General features: G+C 31.2%; 1 protein-coding gene and 1 long non-coding RNA gene across 5 annotated transcripts in view; one reads left to right on the top strand and one right to left on the bottom strand.

Moving 5' to 3' along the window:
• Positions 1–241: 241 nt before the first annotated feature.
• The window catches only part of LOC117112140 (leucine-rich repeat flightless-interacting protein 2-like), a 32,956-nt gene continuing 6,791 nt past the window's right edge, over positions 242–26,406 (bottom strand). For 2 of the 4 annotated variants that reach the window (XM_033255199.1, XM_033255201.1), the window contains 11 exons: positions 21,356–21,442; positions 19,316–19,369; positions 14,129–14,176; positions 10,490–10,594; positions 9,481–9,651; positions 8,835–8,927; positions 7,559–7,741; positions 6,875–6,995; positions 6,663–6,742; positions 5,467–5,571; positions 242–4,809 (listed from right to left, as the gene is read on the bottom strand). In XM_033255199.1, the coding sequence (XP_033111090.1) occupies positions 4,693–4,809; positions 5,467–5,571; positions 6,663–6,742; positions 6,875–6,995; positions 7,559–7,741; positions 8,835–8,927; positions 9,481–9,651; positions 10,490–10,594; positions 14,129–14,176; positions 19,316–19,369; positions 21,356–21,442 (1,164 nt within the window). In that variant the 3' untranslated portion in view covers positions 242–4,692. Of the gene's footprint in view, positions 4,810–5,466; positions 5,572–6,662; positions 6,743–6,874; positions 6,996–7,558; positions 7,742–8,834; positions 8,928–9,480; positions 9,652–10,489; positions 10,595–14,128; positions 14,177–19,315; positions 19,370–21,355; positions 21,443–21,715; positions 21,920–26,406 lie in introns of those variants that run through there. The other 2 variants (XM_033255202.1, XM_033255200.1) reach the window with 2 other exon arrangements.
• Positions 22,083–26,198, top strand: LOC117112141. The gene is made up of 3 exons (XR_004445984.1): positions 22,083–22,196; positions 24,894–24,977; positions 25,905–26,198. It is a non-coding gene; the product is annotated as an uncharacterized LOC117112141 (long non-coding RNA).

Genomic DNA, 26,406 nt, shown 5'->3' with positions numbered 1-26,406 from the left:
AAATTTAATCTCATTGAAATAACAAAAGTGTCAATAGTGAGGTCGTTAGCAATTTTAATTGCATGGGGAAAGAAAGATGACAAGAACCTCAAAGAGCAACCAGAAAATTGAAGAAATTGTGTGTGGCGGGGGTTTCTAAGAGGGATGGAACAATTACCGCGTGGAGGAAAGAAGGGGTGTAGGGGAAAGGTTTTTCACATTACCAGACAGCTTTTAAAAAACATAAGAAATCATACACATCTCCATGTTTTCTTGCAATTTATTTTATTGCAGACAGATAAGAAAAACAACATCATTCATATTTCCCTAAGTCTATTTTTATATAACAATTTGTTTAATACAAGCAAAATACAATGATTCTGAGCAGAGTAATGTTGCTAAACTTAAAATAGAACTACCTTTGGAAATCATTTAAAAAAAAAAATATGAAACTAAAATATATATAGTAACAGAGTTCTTAAGTGATAATAAAATACTATAACTGAATATTAAAAAAGAAAATCATATTTATATTTTAGAAAAAAAAATGAAGATAATTTAATCGGTATTCTTTATCATGAATTGTCTGCCTCTTCTAAAATGTACACATTGACTTATTTTTTTATTAAAAATATTACTAGTAGCATGGAGAAAGCAGAGTCCTACAGTACTTTTTCCATGCTAGTATCATACCATGTCTGTTTAGGGAGATGAAAATATTTACATCTCCCTGGTCTGTTTTCCCAATCCATCATGCCTCTTACGACTGGTTTCCATGAAATTGTTTCATGCTACTGCCGACAGCCTTTGGCGACGCTAATTGGTCGGTTGAATTGGGAAGCCCTCCAGATTACATCAGAGTGTAAAAATATGCAGTGAAAAACATTGTAGCAACTTCAATACTGTCAAGAAATTTAAAAACAAACTGCAATACATTTTGATCAAAAATTAATGGTAAAACTTGATAAAAATAATTGAAGTGTAAATGAAAAAGTATATCCTAGTATATTGATAGGTGTTTTTAAAACAACAAGAACAAAAAAAAACTTTAGACTATGTTTCCACATACATACATTCATTTTTGGACATCAAAGTGAATAAAATTATAATGCCATGTACAGAACTACCCTTTAAAAAAACTTGGAAACTAAAACATAATTGCAGAGTTCCATAATAGCTCAAAGAGATAACTAAAAACAATTCTATTTTATAAGACCAACACAGAGCACATTATTTTAACCACAAATTCACATAAAAATAATGGAAGAATATTTCATCAAACATTGGCACATGTTAATAAGTTTTCACATGAAACAATATTAGGCTTTTTCTTTTCACATTTGATCCATATAACATGACGCTTTTTAGTTTTGTAAATCAATGATACTCGTTATAACGAATATTAATTTTTGTAATTGTTTTATTCAATTAATCTAAATTACACATCAGGAAAAAGTCGAATAGCTAAAAAAATTGTGAATATCAAAAATTTCCCACATAAACATCTCGCTTAAATTTACAAGTTTTTAGAAAGGCAATTATATGAGTTCTCCTTATGGTGAGTATTCTCCCTCATAATAATTTTCAGGAATCGACATATAAAAATTAGTATTTGTTCTCAGATTGGCATTGACCTATATTCCGGATCGACTTGCACTCCAGGTCAACTTATTCTTGGGGTCGACTATACAATCAAATAATTATTGTATAGTCCTACTAATTTATTCCATATGTCTCTAAAGTAAGTTGTACACAATTCTGATTATTATTGAAAAAAATACTAACACAAAACAGTAAAATAAATATGGATAAAACAAAAACACTAAAAATTGAAAGAAAAAAACCAATATCAACAAATGTATGTTTAACAAAATAAAAATTAACAATGAAGGAATTAATCACCAGCAACGTTTTTTTATATTTAAACAAATACTGATAATTTTTAGGCCCAGTTTGATATCTTGAATTTAAATACATACTTTTTTCACCAATTCAACAAATGTGCTTTAATATCCATTAACTTGAATGGAAATCCGCATAAAGTTTTCATACCCAAAGTAGATTAACATTCTACTGATTCTAAAAACAAAAAGATATAAATAAGTCTTGTCAAGTAAAATTACTGTTATTAGAGTGTGTTTGATTTAAATTAGAAATGGTAAAAAAATCCTCCATGGTATAATGAGAAAATATATATGACTGTGATTATATGTTTGATTGTAATAATTTCTACGAAGTAATTCAGTAGTTTTGCCGCCATATGGGTGTTTAATAATCTTAACTCTAATACACAGCATTTCTTGATGGGTTTAAACAGAGCAATTCCTTCATTGATTAAAATTGGACATAACATACAGAATGAGCTACAAGCAATTGATCCCTTTCATCTTGTTAATCATTAGAGTAAAAACCTGCTATACACTATGAACCTTAACTTTACCCCTCATTTACATAAATTCACTAGGAAATGTACATTTTAGTAACTATTTTAATTATCATATAATGTCTGGGGAAACTTCCTTAGCTCTTCTCTTATTAATGGAATTGCCAATTAACAGAAGTAAAATCTATTGAAAGTAGACAAAGAAAAATAAATTTTTTCAAAATTTGATTAGTCCTGACAACACCTAATAATAATAATAATAATATTTAGGACACAAGGACAGCAACTTACCTTACCCAAATTTCTACTAAGTTGCATAAAAAAACAAACATTTTAACGTCATGAAAAAAATAAATAAATAAATAAAAAACCAATATTAATAGTTCTATTGTCAAGTCTCAATAAATGTAACAAATATAAATAAATATTTCAATCAATATTTTATGCACATGGAATTCTCAATTCCTGCAATGTTATCTAAAAACAACTTTCTATTTTCTATATATTTTGCCTACAAAAAGAAATAGATTTTAAATGTCATTGTTAATTATAAAAAATCTACTTCTTTTTTACACTATAAAATCATCAAAATTGTATTTAACTTAATTTTCATCTTTCACCTCAAACCAACCGAACATTATTTTTGTACTTTTTGATTGGACTATTTAATCAAATAACAATCATGTGGAGTAAACAAACACAAACATACAACCACTAAACAATCTGTTGTGAAAAAGTGCAAACTATACCCATGTTTTTAACTACCATATTCTACTGATGTAATATGTCATGTGAACAAGCCCTCAAAGCGCTTCACATATATAAGGCATACTAGTTAGTGCTAAGATTGTGACAATGACAAATGGAGCAACAAGGACCAAATAATATTGTATTCAATTGGTATGATGTATGAAAATTATTAATCTTAACCATATAACCTTCTTTAATTTATAAAGTATGTTGGCAACCCAACTGACATGAAATTATTATTTTAACTTATTGTTACTTAAAATTAGCAGGATTACTAATAATAATGTTACAGTCCCTTTTATAATAAATAATGAAAAAAACATCATTGTGAGTAGTAATATTATTATTATTATCATTACTTTGATAAGTATTGAATAAATACATAAATAATAACCAACAATCAACACTGAAAGGTAATGTTTATCATACATCGACTATTAAATAATTATATTTATCATTATTGATTTTAGATGGTTCATAATCAATAAATAGCTTTTTATTATTATAATTGTTATTTACTATAATTAAAAATCATATGTATGTAAATGAAAATAATATTAGTATCAACCAATCAGTGGAGAGTGTATGATGTTCATGTTGTATAAATTCATCGATATGATATTGATATTGTTATAAAGAAACACTTTATCAGTGATATATAAAGATGAGAAATAGTTTTCGAGAAATAAAGTATTCTTCTTAGTTCAATTCAAAACTGTGAAACTACAATTCATATAATTACAGTTATTTATATATTATTGCATGTAATCCTTGTTACTCCAATCTTTAATATTTCCAATTTAACATTGAGTACAGCAATCATAAAATAGATGACAGGGCAGTAATAACTTACTACTGATACTTTGAAAATGATTAGTCAGTTTAGGCACAGAACTACAATAACACAGTTGACAATCCATGGGAGGCAAAAAGGGCATACCCCATCCCCCACCCATTCTACATGGAGCCAAAAAAATCTCAAGCCAATCATTAAATCTTTTAGACAAGAGATTGTAATGGCTAAAGTCCAAAGCTTCAGGAGGCTATAATGGCCCATGTACTGGGAACACCTCCAACTCTTCCCACCATACGTCCACGACGGGTACTTCAAAGCCCCCGGCAGAAACATCCTGTATCCACACGTATAATAACTTCACAGTTTAGGATTCTCAAAGCTCTACTGGTCTGCAGTAGTCCTTTCAAACCTACTTGTGTCCACCTTATCTTTCAGTCACGATGGCAGAAAAACTGACCAGTGAGCAAACAGCTTGGCTCACTATTTGCCTCCTTTGTAAGTCTTAAGGCCTTAAAGTAAAACACATAACCTCTACCATAAACATATCAGCATTAAAATTTAAAATTAGTTTAAACCACTGACACGTTCTGATACTGCACCTAGTGCAAATACCCCATTTCGATATACAGTACTTATTACTCTACTGTACTGGTTTCTCCAAGAATTGAGCGATGTGTTCTCTGTACATTAGTTTGTTAGCCATTTCCTGTTGACAAAAAATTGCTTGGACTCAAATTACCTTAAGTACTAATTAGCCAATTTATTTTGGTTAAACTAATGACATCTACACCTCTGCTATTTTAGTACTGGTGATTCTGCCTTGTCGAACTTTTTCTAACCGTTTCTTCAAGTGTCCTTTTTCTGTTTCTAATTCTTCAACTTGATCTTTTAGAGAACGGTTCTAGAAAAAATAAACAAGAAATATGAGTTAAGTTTAAATATACATGACTCATTGACACATAAAGCAAATATTATTGTTAACAAATGATTCTTGTTCATTATTGTTATTTTTTATTATTATTATTATTATTATTATTATTATTATTTATTAAATATAGGCCTACTGGATTTGTTTTTTCATCAGAGTGGCAACAAACAGCACCCTTCAAGAATGTACTCTATTTCTGTACATTATTTTTCCTGTTATTTCTTTTATTAAAAAATTAAATAATAACAGAATTATAATTAACTGAAATACAGTACTGGAATTTGAATCTGAAATTTAATGTGTATTATGAGGCAATAATAATGAATTTCTTTTTTTATAATGGTAGACTTCAAAAGCACTAATATTGGTTGAACACATACTTCAAAAAACTGAACCTTAAGAGCCTAATCCTTAAAATTAGCCACCCAAACTATACATGGTTGGGTTTTTTCAACTCTCTACATGCTCATCCACCAATTGTCTGTCTATTGCCTTCTTGCTACTCGGTGACCATTTCTAGTAGAACGCAGCTCAACATTATAACTGAACATATCTCTTTTGAATGCCTAAATAAACCAATAAAGAAATTAATTATAAATAAGAATGAGATTGCTTATTTTGTTGTCTTACCTCTCTTATGAGTTTCCTTTTATCTAATTTCATTTCTTCTTCTGACTGTTCTGCTGTTTCAGCAGCTTGTTTGTAACGTTTAACTTGACCCTCTAATCGAGAATTCTGATTAAAAAAAAAAAAGAATCATAAATTAAAGTTTTGACAGTACAATACCATATCTAGATAATAGTAAACATACAAATCACATATTAAAAAATGTATACATCTTATACTTTTATATATTATAGATTGTTATATAGATAATACCATTCCTTAATCCTCGATAGTGTAGGTCTAGCCTCCAAGATTTAGATTTAGAGACTTCTGTAGTCAAATGCTTGTAAATCAGCAAAAACTGAATTGTTTTCTTTTGTGTTTCATTAAAAGTTGATAAAGTTAATTGTTTATTAGAATAAAAAAGCAAATCATTTGTGGGTTTTCTAGACTTTGCCATACACAATATCTTTTCTTAAATGAAATTGGAACTGCAACATTGCAACATGGGCATTAAGATTATTTTCAACATTATATATTTAATCATGAAAGAAAAAAAATATTAATTTGTCATGCATTTTAGCCCTCCAGCTGAAACACAACGAAAGAGGAAGTGCAGCAAATTTAACCGCACACCAAAGATTAACAATGGATCTCCATGGTTCAGCTTCCACACTGTGCCTACCACTAGTTTTAACTGACTTTAGCTATGCTACTCTCAAACATTGAAAGATAAATCCCATACTTTGTAAGAGCAGGTACTGTAAATGCTTGAATAAGTGCTGCGGCGCTTTTAACATTTTTTGAGGCTTCAGTACTGCGCGTATTCGAGAGCAGCACCTATTCGAGAGCGGCACTTATACAAAATATTAGTGTGGCGCTTTCCATGCCCGTTCCCATGTTATCTATCCGTAATTCAGTAGGCTTATAGTAGGTCCTACGTCATCGTAAATAAACGTTTATGAAGAAATGCTTGTGTCTTCATTGTGTTATTTACAATGTATACACTGTATAATTGTATTTAAACCCTGTTTCTCAGTGTTTCATTACACACAGGGTAATATATGCTTTAGATTAAGCACTGCAGCGCTTATTCGAGAGCGATGCTTAGCTAAAAAAATTAGGTTTAGCAGGGCGCTTATTCAAGAGCGACACTTATTCAAAAGCGGCGCTTATTTGGAAAAAGGAAAAAAATGAAGTACTGTAATTGGGAAACTTACAATCGCTTCAAGGTTTGTGAGTTCCTGTTCCGCATTTTGAAGTTTATATTTCATTTCATTCACCTGCTTGCTGGCTTCTCCTATAAGAAATAAAAACATTATTTGCGAATTACATTAATTATTATATAAATAATAATAATAATAATAATAATAACAATAATAATAATAATAATAACAATAATAATAATAATAATAATACATTTGCTTCTTACTTTGTATATCATAGACATTCATTTCCGGACCATTTAGTAATGGCGCCTGCGCCGTTCTTCTCCTCTCCGCCACCGCTAATTTATCTCTTTCATTTTCTAAGTCAATTTTAAGTATTCTAATCTGAAATTTAATAAAAAATAAAATAAGTATTCAGTAAACTAGCTGTCTCTTATACACATCTAGATGTGTATAAGAGACAGAACCAAGTCTTCTTAGATAAAGACTTATAATGGAGGCCCAGTGTATACATTTGGCTCGTGTGCACTTTGAAGAACCCATTGCATCTTTCGGAAGAGTAGGGGGGTTACCCCGATGTTATGCTTCATTTTAGCCCCTGTCGTTATGGAATGATGTGAACATGTACCTAAGTGCCTCTTTAGGGATGTTAGGTAGTCACGGACCAAGCCCATACGCAATTCAGCACAATGACACTGCAAGTTATGGCTTATTCTGCTACCGTTACCTTTACCTTTAAATTATCAACAATGTAACACAGAAATTAATAACTGCACCTTGATCACAACAAAATGATCCAAAATCTGAATTAATTTTATTCCTGTGGTGGGTTTAGTCAGTCAAGCTTGTACAGGAGTGAGAGAAGAGAACTCATAAGCACATAATTCTCTTTGTAATACATTATTGTTTTGTAAGTACATTTACAAATGTCTTATTTTCTTTATTACCTCTTCAAGTAATTCTTTTTTCTCCTCCACAAACTTTTTGAGCCGTACATCCAGAGGGCCTTCGCCAACCATTTCCAACATCTCCGCTGCTTCAGGTGACACTACAACTATTGCTCCTACTTTGTCTTTTAGTTCTTTTTCATTTCCTTCTCCATTTTCTCCTACTAATATCAGACCATGTTCCTGGGTAAAGCAAATTCAGAATCAAGATTTATATCTTTACTCATCAACACGAATGTGCATTCTATTGTCAAAGAAAATGTCTGATGTAAAAGCCAGCCAGGGGAAAAAACAATGATTTGTTATACAACTGATTTTTCTATAGAAATAGAAAGGGTATTTGATGAAAAAAAACAGGAATGATTAATAAGATACAGTTTTTCTATATTAAAAAATTTGTATCTATTAACCATTTATTAACCCAGGTTTTTTATCTACTACCCCCTCATTATCTAAAGCTCTGGCCAGACTATCAAATTTTATCTGACAAAAACATGTGACATGCCTAAATGTGATCATGATGACATCACATCATGACCATATATAGGCACATCATGACTATATATGGGCATACAACAGGGTTTTATTTTTCTTCAAATAAACTTTGATAGTCTGGACAGATCTTTAAATTTAAAACAAATACAACATATAAAAAAAAAATGTTTCCTCTGGAATCTGGCTTTAGACTATGAAGTTTCAGGTGACAAATGACTGTGACAATGTGTGGGAATGATGCTGCTGTATCACACCCATACATGGGTAAATCACAGGAATTTATCACATAAAACTTGACTCTTATTATTAATATTAATAATGCTGAACACAAGGAGTAGACCTGTAGCCTGGCTGATAAAACTGCATGCCTGGTTGTTAAAACTGCCTTCCAATACTAGGGTACTAATGACAGAATATTTGTTTTCAGCTAGAAAGAAGACCACTTCCTAGCAATTCATATAAAAAAGAGTAGTAGTAGTCTGGCTGTTAAAACTGCATCGCTGGTTGTTAAAACTGCCTTCCAATACTTGGGTACTAACGACAGAATATTTGTTTACAGCCAGAGAGAAGCCCACTTCTTTTGCGATTCATATAAAAAAAGAGTTGAGCTGTAGCCTGGTTGCCTTCCAATACCAGGATCCTAATGGCCGGGTATTTGTTTACAACTAGAAAGAAGTCACTTCCTTAGCCTCTTAATAATGGCCTATAAAGCCTATAAGGAAATAAAATAATATTTATAGTAACTATAATGTGCAGAATAAAACCAAGTTTATAACACTACCTCAATTAGTTTGTCTCTTTGTTCTAACATTTCTCTAAGAATTGATACTTCATTATGTAACCCGGCTGCCTCTCTTTTTTTAAACTCTAAATCCTATAAACAATAAGAAAAGAAAACAAAGAATTAAACATTATAGGCTATGTTTTTTTTTATAACATAATAAAAAATGTCAAAAAATACTGAGGGTAGATGAGTCTTTTTGACAAAAAAAAGTTAATGTTGAAAAAATAGTAGAATGTCTTCTGCATGACATTATTCTTTTGTGTATGTAAGTTTAAGGCACAGAAATTGAATGAATAAAGAAAGAAAGAAAGGTATATATTTAATACTTCAGAGACTTAGACATAGAAAATTGAAATATGGACATCGGAAGCATTTGAGATGGTTTTTTGAAAGATATGTGGTAGAAAATTGGAAAGGCTGAATAAAAAATAAACTAAAAAAAAAAAACAATACAAATGAAGACAAACAGCTTTTTACATCACAAATTTTCATTTATTTATTTCTGAAGTTAGTTATTATCATTACTAGTAATATCATTACATATCTGTAATTAGGTATGAACTTCACTAATGACAGTGTCACAAATTTGCAAGATGTGTTTTGTTTTGCTTGAAACACCCAACAAAATAATGAAAGTACATACCCTATGTTTTTCTCTGGCTTCCCTCTGAATTTCGTACATCATTTCTTCCTGCTCTTCAAGTGTATCCTTAAGTATGTCAACCTCGGCAACCAAGGCTGCTTTTTCATTGTCCATTTGAGCATTTGCCATCATAGCTTTCTTATATTTCTCCTCTAATTCAGATATTGTTACCTATCAACAAACAAGTAACATTAGGACTTAAAAAACCTTCTCTCATGTCACAGGCTGGGGGGCAGGTTTGTGGAAGATGGCCATGACAGTAAATTAGTTCTATTAAAAATGAGTTAATATAGTCAAAATGATCACTAAGATTTCATTGTATGTTATCCCCTCCCCCATCCCGGGATGAAACCGGCCTACACCCCTGGTGAGCCTACATTATTGTTAACTCTAGCATGGTTGTTTGAAATGTAAACATCCAAGCTCTTCACCCCTGTGATTGGGTTTTGGAATGAATTGATTCATGATAATATGGTTTATACATACTAATGTATTAAGAATCATAGAGCTATAATAGGCAATGTACACTATGTTTGACATATGCCTATTGAAGTCCTAGATAATTCCATGTGCAGTAGCTTTCTAGTTTTTTATGTAATTTTGAAACGTTAATGCAAAGAATTCAGTCATTGTGCTGTATTGTATTCGGTGTTTTATACCCAAATACAATAATAAATAGCATGTTGAAAATACAAGAAAGATTAAGGTTAAAGAGTAGCAACCTTAGAATTTTACGATGAAAGAAATTCATTTATTATACATAAAGATGAAATAAATTGTGAAAGGATTTTATCATTGTAATTTTTATAGACCTCCAATGAAAAGAGCTGATATTTCCTTGCTTAGGTTATGTTTATGTGTACTGTATATGTATATGAATCTCTTCCATTTGAATATTATTTGTACTAATTATAAATAAAATAAATGAAACAAACGGTGGAATGTGATAAATTATGTCTGTCTAGACTCCGCTTATATTAAATTATAATTATTATCAAATATACATTACCCTCATTGTGTCCTGATCTGTCGAGTCTATACTTTCCCTCCTGGACGTTGACGGGCTAGCAGTTGATGCATATGATGAGACCGACACCGAATGCTTAACCAATGGCTATAAACAGTAAATAACCACAAAATATTAACATATGCTATAAGCAAACAATATCACCATTCTTCTACTGAATACATTCCACAATAAATTCATATTGAATTATGATTACACGAGCTCCATCTGTTATTAGAAAGGCCATTACATATTAAAAGCAATTATAATGATGATGATGCTATAACAGTACCTAGTAATCATCATTAAAATAATCACAATAAAATAAAAATATAAATAATAGGAATTTATAATAAAAAACCACAATAAACAATTATAATTATTAATAACATCATTAATAATAATCAGAACAAAATAACACTAATATAATTTTAAAATAATAAATATAAATAAAAAAATAGTAACAATTAAATACTAACAATAACATAAATAATAATAATAATAATAATAATAATAATAATGAAAATTATTATCTTTACATATTTTGATGAAAATTATGAGAGAAACAGTGCATCGTAAACTCTTGATTGAGAGTCAGATGTGCACAGTAGCTGATTGCTGTAAATGGAGATTATTCCACTGGTAAAGAAAAAATGATTAAATTCTTTTCTGCAGATACTCTAGGTCAGCATTCACCTATTATTTCACCCTAAAACACCATGCCGTTAATAATTGAATTGTGTTATGTGCAACTTATGCTAATACAATACCTGATAGGTTGTGAAAATAATGAGAAAATGCTATGTCATAATTAAAGCGTTTGTAAAAAAGGTTATTCACATGCCCGAGTGCAAAAAAGAGCATACCGTAAAAGTGGTTATTGCTATTGCTTATTGCTATAATTTGTTTTATTTCGTTCATATCCTATGCCAACACATTACACTAATAATTATAACTTAAACTTTATAGCGAGACTTTGATATTGGTAGTGGTGGTGATGATGATGGTGATGTTACATTATGGCGGTGATGGTGATGATAATAAAAGTGACCATGAAGTTAATGTAGTTATTGATAAAATTTGAAGAGCAGGATGATGATTTTAATCATGATATAAATTAATCTTTATTTTGATGATGATGATGATGAAGTAGTTAATATTATTCCTGTTGATAATGGATGAGGATGATTACCATCGTAATATTTTGTGACGATGATGATGACGACGATGATGATGATGATGATGATGATGACAATGATACTGATAATATTGATGATTGTGATGATAATGATGATTAAAGGTGAAGAATATTATTGCTGTTGATAATTGATGAGCATGATTACCATCGTAATGACTATGATCAATGATAAACAATGATGTTAAATTAATCATGAGGACGATGATAAATGATATTTATTGATATTTAAAAGCAACGATGATGGCAATATTAAAGGTGATGATGTTTTAAGATTGCTAATATTGATAATACTATGGTCTAATGATATGGTAGCATTCAATAGAAAATGGATTCTGTAGATACACATGAGTAAACATCGTGATGGTAATGTTGTCTCCGAATGAGTCATTGTAACAGATACTTGAATTGTGAATTAAAGTGGCTCTTTCTGCTCATCATTTTATTTACTTTAAGAATTTATCATTAGGGAGCTTTCACAACCTTACAAAAACGACATTACAAATACTGTACGTCATCTTCATCATAGTCATTTGTCCCTAAAACATTTTTGAAAATACATTATAAGTGCTGAATATGATCGTTGATTCGTGTAAAAGACATGGATGGAGTACGTTGTGACAGATGCTACTGTAGGAGATGAATTGACTAAACATTTGATGCCGTAGTCGTATCTGTTTTCGTAAGCTTGGGAAACCTCCCTATGATGTCTACCGATTATTGTAAACATCCAGGAGCTCCATGCCAATTGTTAGCCATAATGCAACATATTGTAACTGCATAGATATCAGTTTGTTTGCTGATTAAAGTAAGCCTATGTCAAGGTAATTTTGCGCCTTAGATTAAATTTATTCTGGTTAGGTGAACCATAATAAAAAATACAAATAAATGTATGCTCTAAAAAAATATAAATTATTGCTGTATACAATTATTGTGAATAAGCAACATCAGTATAACCGAACATAAAATTGGATTAATACAGTAATCAATTAATAGCATAATTTATCAATAATAAAAAATACAGGAATTCAATTTAATTAGAAACACAACGGACTTTTTAAATATCGCAAACTATGAATTAGAAACAATAAAGCAGTATTCTTAGAAATTAATGTAAATTCCTAGTGCACAGGTATGTCATCCTACCACACAGGTATGCACTTTGAATTGTTAAAGGTTTATTGATCAGTTACCATAGCAACACCACATGAATATCATTTGCCAATTTTTGCTTCATGTTAGGAGCCAGTGAGTACACACCATATAATTACCAAACACTGCAGTTAGTACGTTTTTGTTATTAAAGTGTACAGTATTTTTTAATATAGACATTAGCAATTAAATGATTATATTTGAGTTAACTATACAGTTCATTGTTCCTTGAACAGCAATTATAGTTCCTCAATGCACACACATTGCTAGAAAGCAGGATAAAGTTATCAAAAGGCACAAATCCTATATTTTTTTTCTAACATTGAACACTTGGCTTTCTTGAGCATAACATAAATGTTTTACAGAATGCATTAAAACTCAAATGTACAGTAGTTCACCACACTAAAACTTGGGTTTGTATCTATGAAATGAATATCAAAGGCTAGATATACACTTTCAGATTTCTGTCTGCCAGATTCTCAACAAGCACTGAAATAATAATAATAATAATAATAATAATAATAATAATAATAATAATAATAATAATAATAATAATAATAATAGTTGGATTTGTATAGCGCATCATGCAAAAAAGCACCTATGCCTGGTGATTTAGATCTGACAGTGTATGTTCATCTTCAGACATACCCCAACCAAACAAACTGTATGTTTGACCATGGCTGTAAGAAGGACACTGCCCTACTTTATCCCCATGTCTGATCATACATTGTATATTCGGTCTCACAGACATATCTGATAGTGTTTACCTAGCTAAAGCGAATACGTGAGTAGAATTGCACAAAATGTTTGACTTCCAATGAAGCAATTTGATTGGTTGATTAAAATATACGTCTATGGTTTTGCTGATGTTATAGTGTCGACATTAGTTTCAACAAGCAGTAAATGGTAATACTCTTTCCACTTCAGAAAATAAGAATATGCATTTCCTTGTGTGACTGTTACCAAATTTCATATCACTTAAATTCAACTCCATCCAATTTCAAACATTCATAACAGTATTTATTATAATTTTATCCAATTTCTTATACTTTTCTACATTGGGGCCTGCATATTTTTACCAAAAGTCAGGGTCAATTCTTATATAAAGTGATTAGAACATGCCAAGAAAACATGCACCGAGTTGTAGAAAGAATTTTCACTAGCTTTTGATTCGATCAAATCTGCTGAGTGACTTTTAAAAATTGACTTAAGTACTACTCAATAAAAGCATGCAAGGAATTTGGAAGGAGCTTAATTTGCATTAAATATGAACTTTGACCGCTGAATAAACTCACTGGTTCTTGTGTCACCTCTGGGTCAACAACTCCTGTTTTTTCCAAAGCCTTTAAAGAAAATAAACTCTTAAATTTAGTCTACTGTACTCTGTTAATGACTACCCTACCAAAAAAAAATTAAGTTATAGACACTGTCTGTCATTTAAGACATTAATACTGCAGTTCATTTCAAAGGATCAAAATAATAGGAAAATTCTACCACCGCAGTTAACGGCTGGGCATAAACCGAAAGTTGTCATGGAGATTACATCGCAATGATGCGCTCAGCCTGCCATAGACGGCGTTGTGCTGTCAAACATTCAAAGAGAGCGAAGATGAATTCATCGGCCGATTGTATGGCAAACTGAATGCTTGGTTGCGGAAATGCATCCAGCGGTGGCGCCACAAATTTCCCCCTGCACCCGCTGGCACCACCGCTGAGTGCATATCGTTTATACGTAAGCTTGCAGAACCACCCCCTTAAGCTGTATGCTGTGGTCCCGATAGGTGCAGTAGTAAACATTCTTGTTTATTGCTGAAAATATGTTTCCATTCTTAGCTCCGATGAGGAGCTCTAGTAATACCCGGTTGATGGATTAATGACCTTTTTTGAGCTCTGATGAGGGCGGGCTGCGTGCTGATTGATTAATAAATCTTTTTTGAGCTTTTTTTTTAGCTCCGATGAGGGCCAGCTGAGCTGATTAAATCTGGCTGTGGAGGAAAACAAATTTTTGATATGTTGTAGAACTGATTTTTCAAAGACAAAAAAAAATGTTTGATGGAAAACTGGGGAAAAGTGAATGAGATACAGATATTTGAATATTTAAAAACTGGGAGAAAAAGGTGTATAAAAGGGCAGTTACGCCCTTTTTCCTGCAGTTCTTAAATATTCAAAAATATGTCTCTTATGCACCGTTCCCCAGTTTTTCGTCAAGCAACTATTTTTTGCCTTAGAAAAATCAGTTCTACAACACATCAATTTTTTTTCTCCGGAAACTGAATTTAATTGATCTTTTTTGTATGGGCAGCAGGTAGGGCCATTATACGCTACTCCCTTATACTGCCCTCATTAGAGATTTCAAGATTACGAGAACTTGTTACTATTAATTACAAGGTAAAAACTTAATACAAACTGAATTGCAGTCTTAGATCTACACAGACAGTATAGTAAAACATACTTTTTTTCATAATAAAAACATTTACAATATTAGCATCCTACTGTGTCGAAATATCTACTGTACTTTCAAAATAATATCTTATTACCAGGAAAATGCAACAGTTTTTAAATAGTAAAATATATGTTGCATTGCACTGTTCTTTTATTGTTATCTTTACAATCATTTTTGACAATTTTTGTTGCTATTACTGCAATACCATATTTCAATTACAGAAACTGACGAGTTATTGTCTAATCTTTCCATAAAAATAGCATTTGGTTTCACTGTTTTTTTACAAACAAGTATTCACTATTTTGTTTACTGTAATTTAGAAAACAAAAAGTGTTTCTATATTTATATATACATATTTCCTTCTATTCATTCCTTAGCTTGATGGCAGAAAATTTGAAACTAAATAATATTACATCACATGATGATATTGATATTTCACCTGGAGAAAGAACTCAATGTTTTGAAGATTGCATAATTCATCGGCAAAATATTACAATTCTTATTGCTCTAAGATGAATAGAGGAATTTACTTGAGACAGGAAAATATTCTCAAACTTTACAGTTCTGTTCAGAAAGAGCAGCTTAGCTCAAAACTGGTGGTAGCCACTGTGTGCATGCTGAACTGTGGAGATCTCTTGGTCCTCAGTTCAATTCCCATTGCTTCTCTCCTTGTTTTTCGGCTGAAGGGCTGAAATACAAATTACGATAGCACACCGTCTTTTAGATGGGACGTTTAAGTTGTTGGTCCCATGTGCATTATGGCCCATGTGCACCTTAAAGAATGCAGTACGCTCTTGGAAAAAGAGTAGGGGATTGTCTCTCGGTATACAGCCCAATCACCACCAGAAGGAACTCACTGGAAAAATAAAGTCTTCTTCAGACTTTCGTGAGTTATCCCTACATAGAAAACGCAAATATATTACAACCAATCAGATTACTGGGGTCCTAAGTCTCTCCCGAGTCTTTCAGGAATCTCCTCTGACGATCTTTAAAAAAATATGTTTGCGAAACAAGGTAGAAAAAAAGTCTTGCCTTGCAGCAAAAGGAAATTAACCAGATCTCCTAGAATAAACTATTTCTAACTTGGGACCCCTTATACTGACCAGTGAGAATGAGGTACAATTGAAATAAAATAACTATAAATGATAACAACAATAACTAAAATAATCTAGGAGTGATGTTTTGCCCTACCTGACGTATTATCATACCGATTCCCATCCGAATCACTTGCAAATTTCCTTCGTTAATATTTCGGAACATAGTGTACGATAATACGTCAATCCTATGATATTTTGCTGATGCAAACTCACATTGTAAAAACATCTAACCAAGTAAATCAAATGTCATCATAATTCCTGATGGTGCTTAAATAAAATTGAAATGTAGAATAAAATGGCTTTGTGGAGTGACATTCATACTATTTGAATCAAATGTACAGTATTTATGAAGAATGTGAAAATTTGAAAAATATGAAAAATAGATGTGATTAATGCCACTTCACTCACAAGTCAATAGATACTTAAGTCTCCATGGTATGTACTTTAGCACCTGGGCTCATTAAACATTAACACCTGTACTACTTAAAATTGTATATGGTGGTATGAGGGAAAATGTATTGTCCCATCATAATTTAAGCCCAAGCTCTACAAATTAAATTATGAGGCCAAAGTATATACTGAATTTGAACCCAAGACATAATATTCTCATAAAATATGAAATGGATAAATGAAATATTTTTATTAATATCAAACTACCATAGCATTTTTATATGTACTGTAATGTAAAGGTTTTAATTCATAGATTTAATATAATAATAATAATAGTATTACTAGCACATTTTTAATTAAAACAAACTCTTCAATGCACTTAACAAATGTTGAAATGGACAAATAAAATCAAAATAATAAATAGAAATAATTATAAAAAAGCTTAAAATTACAAACTAACACATTTATAGATCATAAGTTTTAAAATATGTACTTAAAATGTAAAATCTGTGTATTGTAAAAATATTTTAAAGATTATTCATTTTATTTTTATCATTTTCAAGAGGGTACAAAACACATGCTATGGTATGACTTGAGGGAGATTTTAATTGATTTTCAATTAAAATTGCTTATGTATGCTTTAATGAATACTGTAGGATAGGCCTACACAGCTAATCTGGTTCAAGCATTAATGAATCATGGACAAACATAGAACATTCATAAACATCATTATCCTTGCAGCTTCCTTTTCAGTGATGACTGAATGACAATGATTAATCATTAATCAAGACATAATAACAAGAATTGGTAATTTAACCCACATGTTTTATGTGTTACTGTATTGTAGGTATTCAGACACAACTTGAACAACATCCATTCTACCGAATACGGGCAGCTGAACCATCATTTTATTAAATACAGTATTATTTCCAAGTTTCCATCATTTAATTATGCACAGTATATTCTTTTCATGTTTCGTACTTGTCTTGAAAACGGTGAAAAAAAATGAATAACCTTTTTCAGTAAAACTGCCAATAGGTCGTCTGGTATCTGCAAAGCATTATGGGTAAAGGCAGTAAACACCAATTGATTTTGTTATCATTGTATTAACATACTGTACTATACAAGGTAAATCATAATTCATTGACACATTACCTTTAATCAGCTACGCTAGAAATATTCAATGATACTGTACTATAGTATACAAAATCATGAAAATGTAGTGCAAATACAAATCTCTTCAAAAATATAAACAAAATACTATATTATTTAATCCAGATGAAATTGCACACATTTCTACAAAAATTAAAATATATTTGAAATTTATTCTTTTTACTTAAAATTTATATGACACTGAATCCTGAGACCAATGATGACTTCAAGTATTTCAATTCCCTGGCAAGTGTATTCACAAGTTCAAGCTTTTCATAATTTAAACCAGAAACTTTAAATTCCATTCACTCTAATCTGAAACTATTAGGGAAAGTCATTCTCCATTAGAACCCTGTGATGTTGAAACAGCCTTCCACTTCTTTCTTTTCTTTTTTTTTTCAAAGTGAGACTCCTAGCCCATCAATTTTGTTTTATTTATCCTATTCATTGGCCGTATTCGACTTTTCGTTCTTCTTTAAACCAGCCCACCAGCGCAGTCGTAAAATCCTACTTAATGAAAACGACCAGTCGAATAGAAAATGTTTCCATCCAGTTTTTGAATTCTACAATTACAATTATTTTTTGACTTCATGTGGGTAAATATTATAATTTTTATTTTTGAAATTCAATCTAAATTATATTAACGCAAATGTTGTTGTTAAACTAGCGAATCGGCCATATTTGTTTTGGTCACGTGGGTAACATAATGCTGAATAACTCTGAGTACGTTAATTTTTGTTGTCAACGAAGTCTATCTTACAAACCAATCGAATGAAAATAATACTCAACTAAAAATCAGTCAACGAAATGAACCAGTCGAATAAGTCCATTGTGTAATTTTTTAACAAATGTACTTGTAATGTTAGTTACTATAGTTACCATTACAAGTGAGGAAATGGTTTTGGTTTAATTACAGAGAATTTAACTTTGTGTATGATTATAAAAGTAATTGGTAATGAACATACAAGTAATATATTAAATTAAACTAGTTAGGAATGAATAATGTTAATTAAAAAAAACTAATGATACGTTAATTGGAACTTGAAAATTAAAAATAATCTTCAATAATATTTTAAAATTAAAAAGAATATATTATAATTCCATAAAGTTGGCTCAAGTGTAATATAGTTTATATTATTTTCAAAAATTGTATAACGCCTCAGTAAATATAAGAAAGAAATAAACCTACTGTGGTCTACACATACTCAAAATATAAATCTAGTAAACTTTGACTCTACTTTAGGTATCAGTAAATTAATATTACTGTTAATACAGTATGCATGTATTTCTTGGAACTGTAAAATTAATTCAAAAGAAAAATTAATATTTACAAAGATGGTATACAAAAACATTGGGATTTAGAAGATTTGAAAAATTATACAGTTTGAATCAAGACTTACAATTCTTTTTTCTTCTTTTGCTTTCTCAAATTCTTTATCCATTGCATCTTCAGCCTGCAAAATGAATATAAAAAAATGTTAGATGTACCAGTATATTTACATTTAATCTATTTACCATATTTCATTAAATAGTATTTTTAATTTTTGCTAGTTAGGTCCTTCTAACCTGTCCACATAGCGTACATACTGGGTTAAAACACTATGACAAACTGTGTGATATCATTGAACATTCAACACATTACAACCTTTACTCATCATTCAAAAAATCATTAAAAATATTTTATTTATTTTTTCCAATCTCTCAAAATGTTATCATCAATTTGAATGATGTTATAATTTAAATTCATTTTAAGCAGATTGCTTGACCTACACGTGGTATGCCATTATTATTTTCATTATTTATCAATCATTACGAATAATATTATCACTATTATAGTAATCATTTTCTCTAAAGAATCTTATTAAAGTATTCAGCAACTGTTACTGCGGATATTGTGAGATACTTAACACAGGCTACAAACTATTAAGCACCAATTACTGTATTATGAAAGGTCAGAAGAATTCTGAAAATCTGAAAGTAATTAGGGGCTTTCCATTTATTTTTCTAATTATCTATCACAAGGCACTTGTGACTAATTCTTAATATCCTCAATTATACTAATTAAAGGATAACCATGATGAATTATATAAATATAGTTTTGCAAAAAAAAAATTTTTTTAAATGGCAAAATCTCCAATAGGACGGAATTAAATGCTTCTTAAGGCTAGACGGAGATGAGCGTAAACAGCTTAACCAAATGAACTGAAGACAATTCTCAGTGTGTTACCGAATTAAGTGAGTTAATTGTTTAGTTTTTAAGCTTTCTGTAAACTCTCCACATCATAAAGCAACTTTGGATAATAATAATAATAATAATAATAATAATAATAATAATAATAAATAATAATAATAATAATAATAATAATAATAATAATAATAATAATGAGCTGAATGTTATTATCCCTGGTCATTGGATAAGAACATACAATGGCAAACCAGCACAATGTGCAACCTTCTCTGATCCCTGGGGAGTATACCTAGTTGTGCGCAACTTGCTTAGCGCACAATACTAGTACATTCAATGCTACAACATCCTACCGGGTACCCATTTATACTCCTGGGTAAAGACACAAACGTAGATAAAGTGAATTGACCAAGAACACAAGCGACTTCCACAGCGAGAGTTTTGAACCCCTGACCTCAAGGTTGGGAGTCCCAAGTCACAATATGCCAACTACTGCTAGAAAATTAGATTTCTAAATTTACCAGTTTTCCAGTACCAAACCAGTGAAAAAGAAGCTTGGTTATAGAGCACTGATAAATCAACCTAACTTATAAGGTATAAAAATATTGGAATACCTTTTATGAAGTATGAATTAATATTCAAATCTGTACTCAGCCCTGGTAACTTCTTAATTATCATATCAAGAAATGATTGTCTTTACTAACTACACATGTTACAGCCACTATAACCTCTCAATTTTCATTAAATTCATTACAGTTATCATTTTTGTGTTAGTCCTTTACTTATTAGACTTTTATAGTATGGTATTTGTCTCATTAGATATATTTCTTTTAAAAAGTAGTTTGGCTCCCTACACAGCTATATGCAAAATGTATGCTATAAAATATTTTTGATTTCCTTATTAAATATTTTTTTTTATTATTGTATCATCATATACTACAGTAGCTACAGTAGGTGATTGTAATTAATACATAAATTGGTAATTCTTAACAGAAGCAAAATTAATATGTCAATGTGCAATGTTCAGCACAATGTATCGGAGAAAATACTTAAATCCTTCATGGACAATACTGTATTTCCAAGAGTGGTCTGCTGTAAAAACTGGCAATTCAATATAATTTGAAAATATTTTTGGATTCCTCTGGCTTACATAATGCGAGTAACCATAGTAGCTTACTCAGTTAATAGAATCCAGTTCTTCTTTCATACATAATAAATACAGTTAATAGTCTTATTGGTCATGCTTAGCACCTACCTCTTTCTGTTGTCGTTCTAGTTCACGCATTCTGATATCCCTGGCTTCAGCTCTTGCCTGCCTTCTAGCTGCAAGACGAGCTTCTGCCTAAAGTAAACAAAACAAAAATATCAAAAGTTGATATTACAATTCAGGAAACATAACTTTACATATACAAGCTTTTATAGGACATAAAACAAAATGCCGTTTCGTTTAAGATGGGTAGATCATACAATTAGTTTTCATAGTCTTTAAATTGGTCTACCTGAAATATCAATAGATACTATATTATTGAAAGCAATATAAAAACTCATTATTAAACAACAGTTTAACAATGTAGAATAAGACACTAAAACGGGAAATATGTTTTCCCAGGCCTACCTTCGTACCAAACAGGTAACTGATTAGGAAGTCTTTTAGAAAACACATACTGTTCACTAGCCTAGCAATATTTAATCATTTTTCTGATCAGATCTATGAACTTAGATGTAGCACACAGTTCCTGGTTCGAAACAGGAAACACATAATCCGAAACAGAAACCGATTCTGAATTAGTAGTGTATCAAGCATCGTTCACAAGATGACCCACTGAACACATCGCTGAGCAGGTCTCCACTGTCACCTGTTACACTTGGTCTTAGCATCATATAACTTAAGTATATTAACAAGTTGTTCTGTATATAATTTCATGCTGATTATGTTAGGAATATGTACTGGTATCAGCCTTGGATGAAGATTATTATATTGCTGTGCTTTTTCAGAGATACCACGATGCAATTTGCTGCCTTGTTAATCACCAAGCCTATGAGTCAAGACATGGAAGTAAGAAGACTAATGATTGCTGATGGATGTTGTTTAAACTGTAAGTTTTGTGGTTAGATTTTGTGAGGCCTCAGATCAGGAGTTTAACCAGAAAAACGAAATAAGCCGTCCAAAATGGAAGCCAGTGGGCGTGGCCATGAGCTGATGGGCGGACCACGCCCTCTCAAAAACATAAGAAACAAAAATAGAAAATTATGATTTTTAGTGAACACTTAAATGTGTTTAAATGTTGGAACTTTGTCTTCAAAGGAATAGTGTTGAATTCTAATAGCTATCACTATTTCAGTTATAGATATAAATTGTGCACGGCTACGCTTACTCACATAATGTTTCTAGGCTATGCAGACGCATCTTCATCTCTCGCCATACAGTAGTTTAGTGTAAAGTGTAAATTCTACTCTAGGTCCTCCGAATCGGGAGATAGGCATAGACCTACTGTATATTGTTGACTAATAGAATTTATCTTGTGACATTGACAACAAATCTTCTTTACGGTATTTCATGAATTACAGAAATATAAAAAGAGAGTTACGAACACTAACAATATTATGTCGGGGAACCGAATCCCAAGTACTACATTTGCAGAGCCACGTGTATGTGTTGTGGGCGACTCAGAACCTTCCATTTTCTAGCAGGGTATAAATGTTTTAACATGATGCGTGTTGTAAGTGAACTTTTCACCAGGTAGGCAATGGTTAAGCCTTAAATTTTTGGGAATCCCAAACCGAATATTGGTATGAAAACAACGTATACATTCAATCAATAGAGATTGTTTTTATCAAACGTAAATATGATTTAACTTTAGTTTAATAATTCAATAGATTTGAAGAATATGAAGAATTTGCTAAAGGTAGACCAGGCCCAATTAGGCTAGGCCGAACTGAATAGGCCAAGCCGTCCCGGTAAAAGTGGCCGTCCTAAATAATTGTTGGCCGTCCAAATGATGACCAGACTGCTCGCTGGCTAAGCCTATGCCTTTGCCTCAGATAAACATCTTAACTTTGGAAAATTCATTTTTTTAAATAATTACTCCAAATAAAACACTGGTTATACTTTGTATGAGCAACATATTAATATGTCCTACTGTAAACCTTTACAAATATCAAAATTTAATATAATTTAATTCATATAATTCCTAAGACTTTGTTACACGAATATTAATGGAGAAAGTGTATTGAGACTAATGGTCATTTTTTCCCATTTCAATTAGATCCTATTGAACAATGTGCATATAATTCAATGCTACTGTAGCTAACTTTTATATTTTATTTTGACTAGAAATTATTTGTATTTCAAAATTGATGGTTTTTCTGGCTTTGGTCAGTACAAACAAGGAGATATTGTATGCAATTATTATGCACAGTACATTCCTTGCTGAACAACAAAAAGTTTAAATCTTGAATCTTTATTAAGTTGATATCACATATATATTGCCAAGATCAGTATAGTTGGTATATTATAGTACCATCAATGAAAAAAAAAATTAAAATTAAAAATGACCTAACCCCTCTGCACCACCCCCTCCAACTCTACTGTATAGAAACAAAATAATAATGGCAAAGCATTACAAAGTATGGAGTAAACAATTTGTGCAGTAAACAATTAGGCATAAACAGTCCCAATCCAACTTATTGGACTGATGTGTTATAACGCAAGACTTTGGGCTTTAAACTGAATGATCATGGGTTCGAGTCCTAAAAGGGTCAAACCCTGGGCACAACCTAGGCAAGACCCACTGTATGTTTTTGTTTCTCTCCAGTAAAGGGATATATGAGGTATAAATGTATATATAAAGGTATAAATGAGTACTTGGTTGGATATGAATGATATGGGATAAAATTGGGTAGAGCAGAATTACCAGTATCAATAGGAGTCTCCCCAGGATGCTCAGGAAATTGACCATTGTGTATTGAATGCTTCTGTATCCAATAACCAAGATGACCGACAGGAAAGCAAACACAAAACTGCCATAGAAGGAATTCAAGTACCATTTTGCTGTACGCTGGTTACCATGTGAACTATTGTAGGCATGAGGAAGACACCTATATCTTTATGTATTGCTATGGTTAAAGCCTGTAACTGCAGCCTCACTAATGTACAAACAGGCAGACAGTAATGTTTTTTACAAACATCATTGAACATTAAGCCATAGGCATGACTACTATCAAGTTTTTGTCTGTTCAAATGACTTCAATCAAATTTAATTTAATTTACTTACAACGCAAGATAACAAGCAGTATTCAATAAACACATTTTACACGCAAAGTCAGAGAGTTATCAGGTTTTTATCTGTTCAGAAGCTTTCATATAATTAAATTTACTAACATGGATTCAAACACTATTTAATAAACACATTTTACATGCAAAGCAAGGGGTCCATTAACAACTCCCTTTAAGGACTTTGTGTGCCAGATGCTTATGCCATATCCGACCGAACAAAATTTAATCATGTCTGTTTATATGGGTGCTTTTTGCTACATTACACAAAGTTTTGTTGAGAATTTCATCACAGAGAAAAATTTGATCGTGGTTGTCTTACCTTAAGCTCAGCTTACAGTACATTTAAAAGTAGGCCTACGCTCTTTTTTAAAGGCTAAGCTTTTCTGGATATCAATTTCTGGAATAAACTCCCATTAATTGTCTTTTGCTTTCATTGTATCAAATTATTATTTTATTTTTACTTTTTTTATTGCTTAAAACATAAAAAAAAATAATTACTTGATTGTTGCACTTTCAGAATTCAATCACCAATTAGAGACAATGGATCTTTCTGGAATGTTAATGAAACTTAAGAAACAACCAATCAGAACTCTTCAATTAGGTAGGGCCAAGAATACAGCATGTCCCACTTAACACAAGTTTACATTATGACACTGCACACTTTGCCATGGTTTATGGATACATACTATTGGTGCAATGTTCTAATTTTCACTGAAACATCTTTATACCAAAATACACTTGTAAGTTATGATCAAATTACCATACATGTATCCCATGATGTAATACTAGCTTCCCACACGCTCACCCTTTTGTATGGTTACATAGGGTTCAAATCAAGAAGTTAAATTTGTTAGTACATATTAAGTGCCTCCACCACAGACTTCCTGGTGGATAGTATCTTGCCACCCACTCTTAGTTTCCTGCTGAGACAACTATACAACTATACTTGTATAGTCGTCTCAGGTTTCCTGTAATTAGTTCTAAAGTTGGTTCACAAGTTCACAAATTTGTTCTTTTTTAATTTTGAATACACTGTTTTGAATTAATCACCGATTTATGTCTTGCACTGAATTTCTATTTTAAATTTTCTCGTTTCATGTTTGTCATTTTGTTTTGCAATAAAATAGAAGCATAGTCTTTTAACAAATCAAAACACTAAAAGTATCATAAAAATTGCAAATATTGAATTAGTTTATTTTTGTAATTTTAAAATGTCTGCAGTCTGTGCATATTTCTTAATTTTATGATCCAGATTATGCATTGTAACATATTTTAACCTTAGTAAAAATTAAAGCAAATACAAATAACAACATCCCATACAGTATATTTAGAGAAATTCAATATGTCGCCAGATTGTGGTTGTACGTCTTTCCTCTGTTATGCAATTATGTGGGACATCACTAGTTCAAACCAAATGGTTATACTGCAACTCCAATCAAACTTATGAATGGATACAAACAAAGCAGACAAAACCATAATTACGAGTGTACTCAGTATCCACAGATAAAAAAAAAATTTCTTATTTCAGCTGGACATTTTAATCAGATGCAGTTCTCACTCCAGTCTTCATTGATTTGAATATACTGTACGTGCATGAAGAGATGAGGATTTACTGGTGTATGCAATGCATACCATCTGTCGTCATATTTCGGTTCTGCATCAGTAACCCCCTATGTTCAACTAAGCCTCTTCAACTATTATTAGATTTTAATTTCAAAAATAAAGATTACATGAAAATTAATTTCAAATAGGTTAAAGTATTCAAATTTTATTTCATCATTCTGTCAAAGTTGGAATAACAAATATGAGCAATAAAAATTTATGCAACAATAAAAATATACTCACTTTCCTGCTTCTTTCTTTCTTTCAATAAAATCTCAATAAAAAATTATAACAAAAATATATTTTTCTGCTATAATTACCAGATACAAAACAGATATGTAAGTAATATCTTTCCTACTGTATCTAGGATAACCTAAGGGAATGTGCTATGGCAGTCGGGAGGTGTTGCTGATAATATAGTGTATGTT

The sequence above is a fragment of the Anneissia japonica genome, unplaced genomic scaffold, assembly GCF_011630105.1.
Source record: "Anneissia japonica isolate Jap-2015-1 unplaced genomic scaffold, ASM1163010v1 scaffold2707_len876726_cov182, whole genome shotgun sequence".
Classification (NCBI taxonomy): domain Eukaryota; kingdom Metazoa; phylum Echinodermata; class Crinoidea; order Comatulida; family Comatulidae; genus Anneissia; species Anneissia japonica.
Note: the sequence above shows the minus strand (reverse complement) of the source record. Positions and strands in the feature narration are given on the sequence as shown.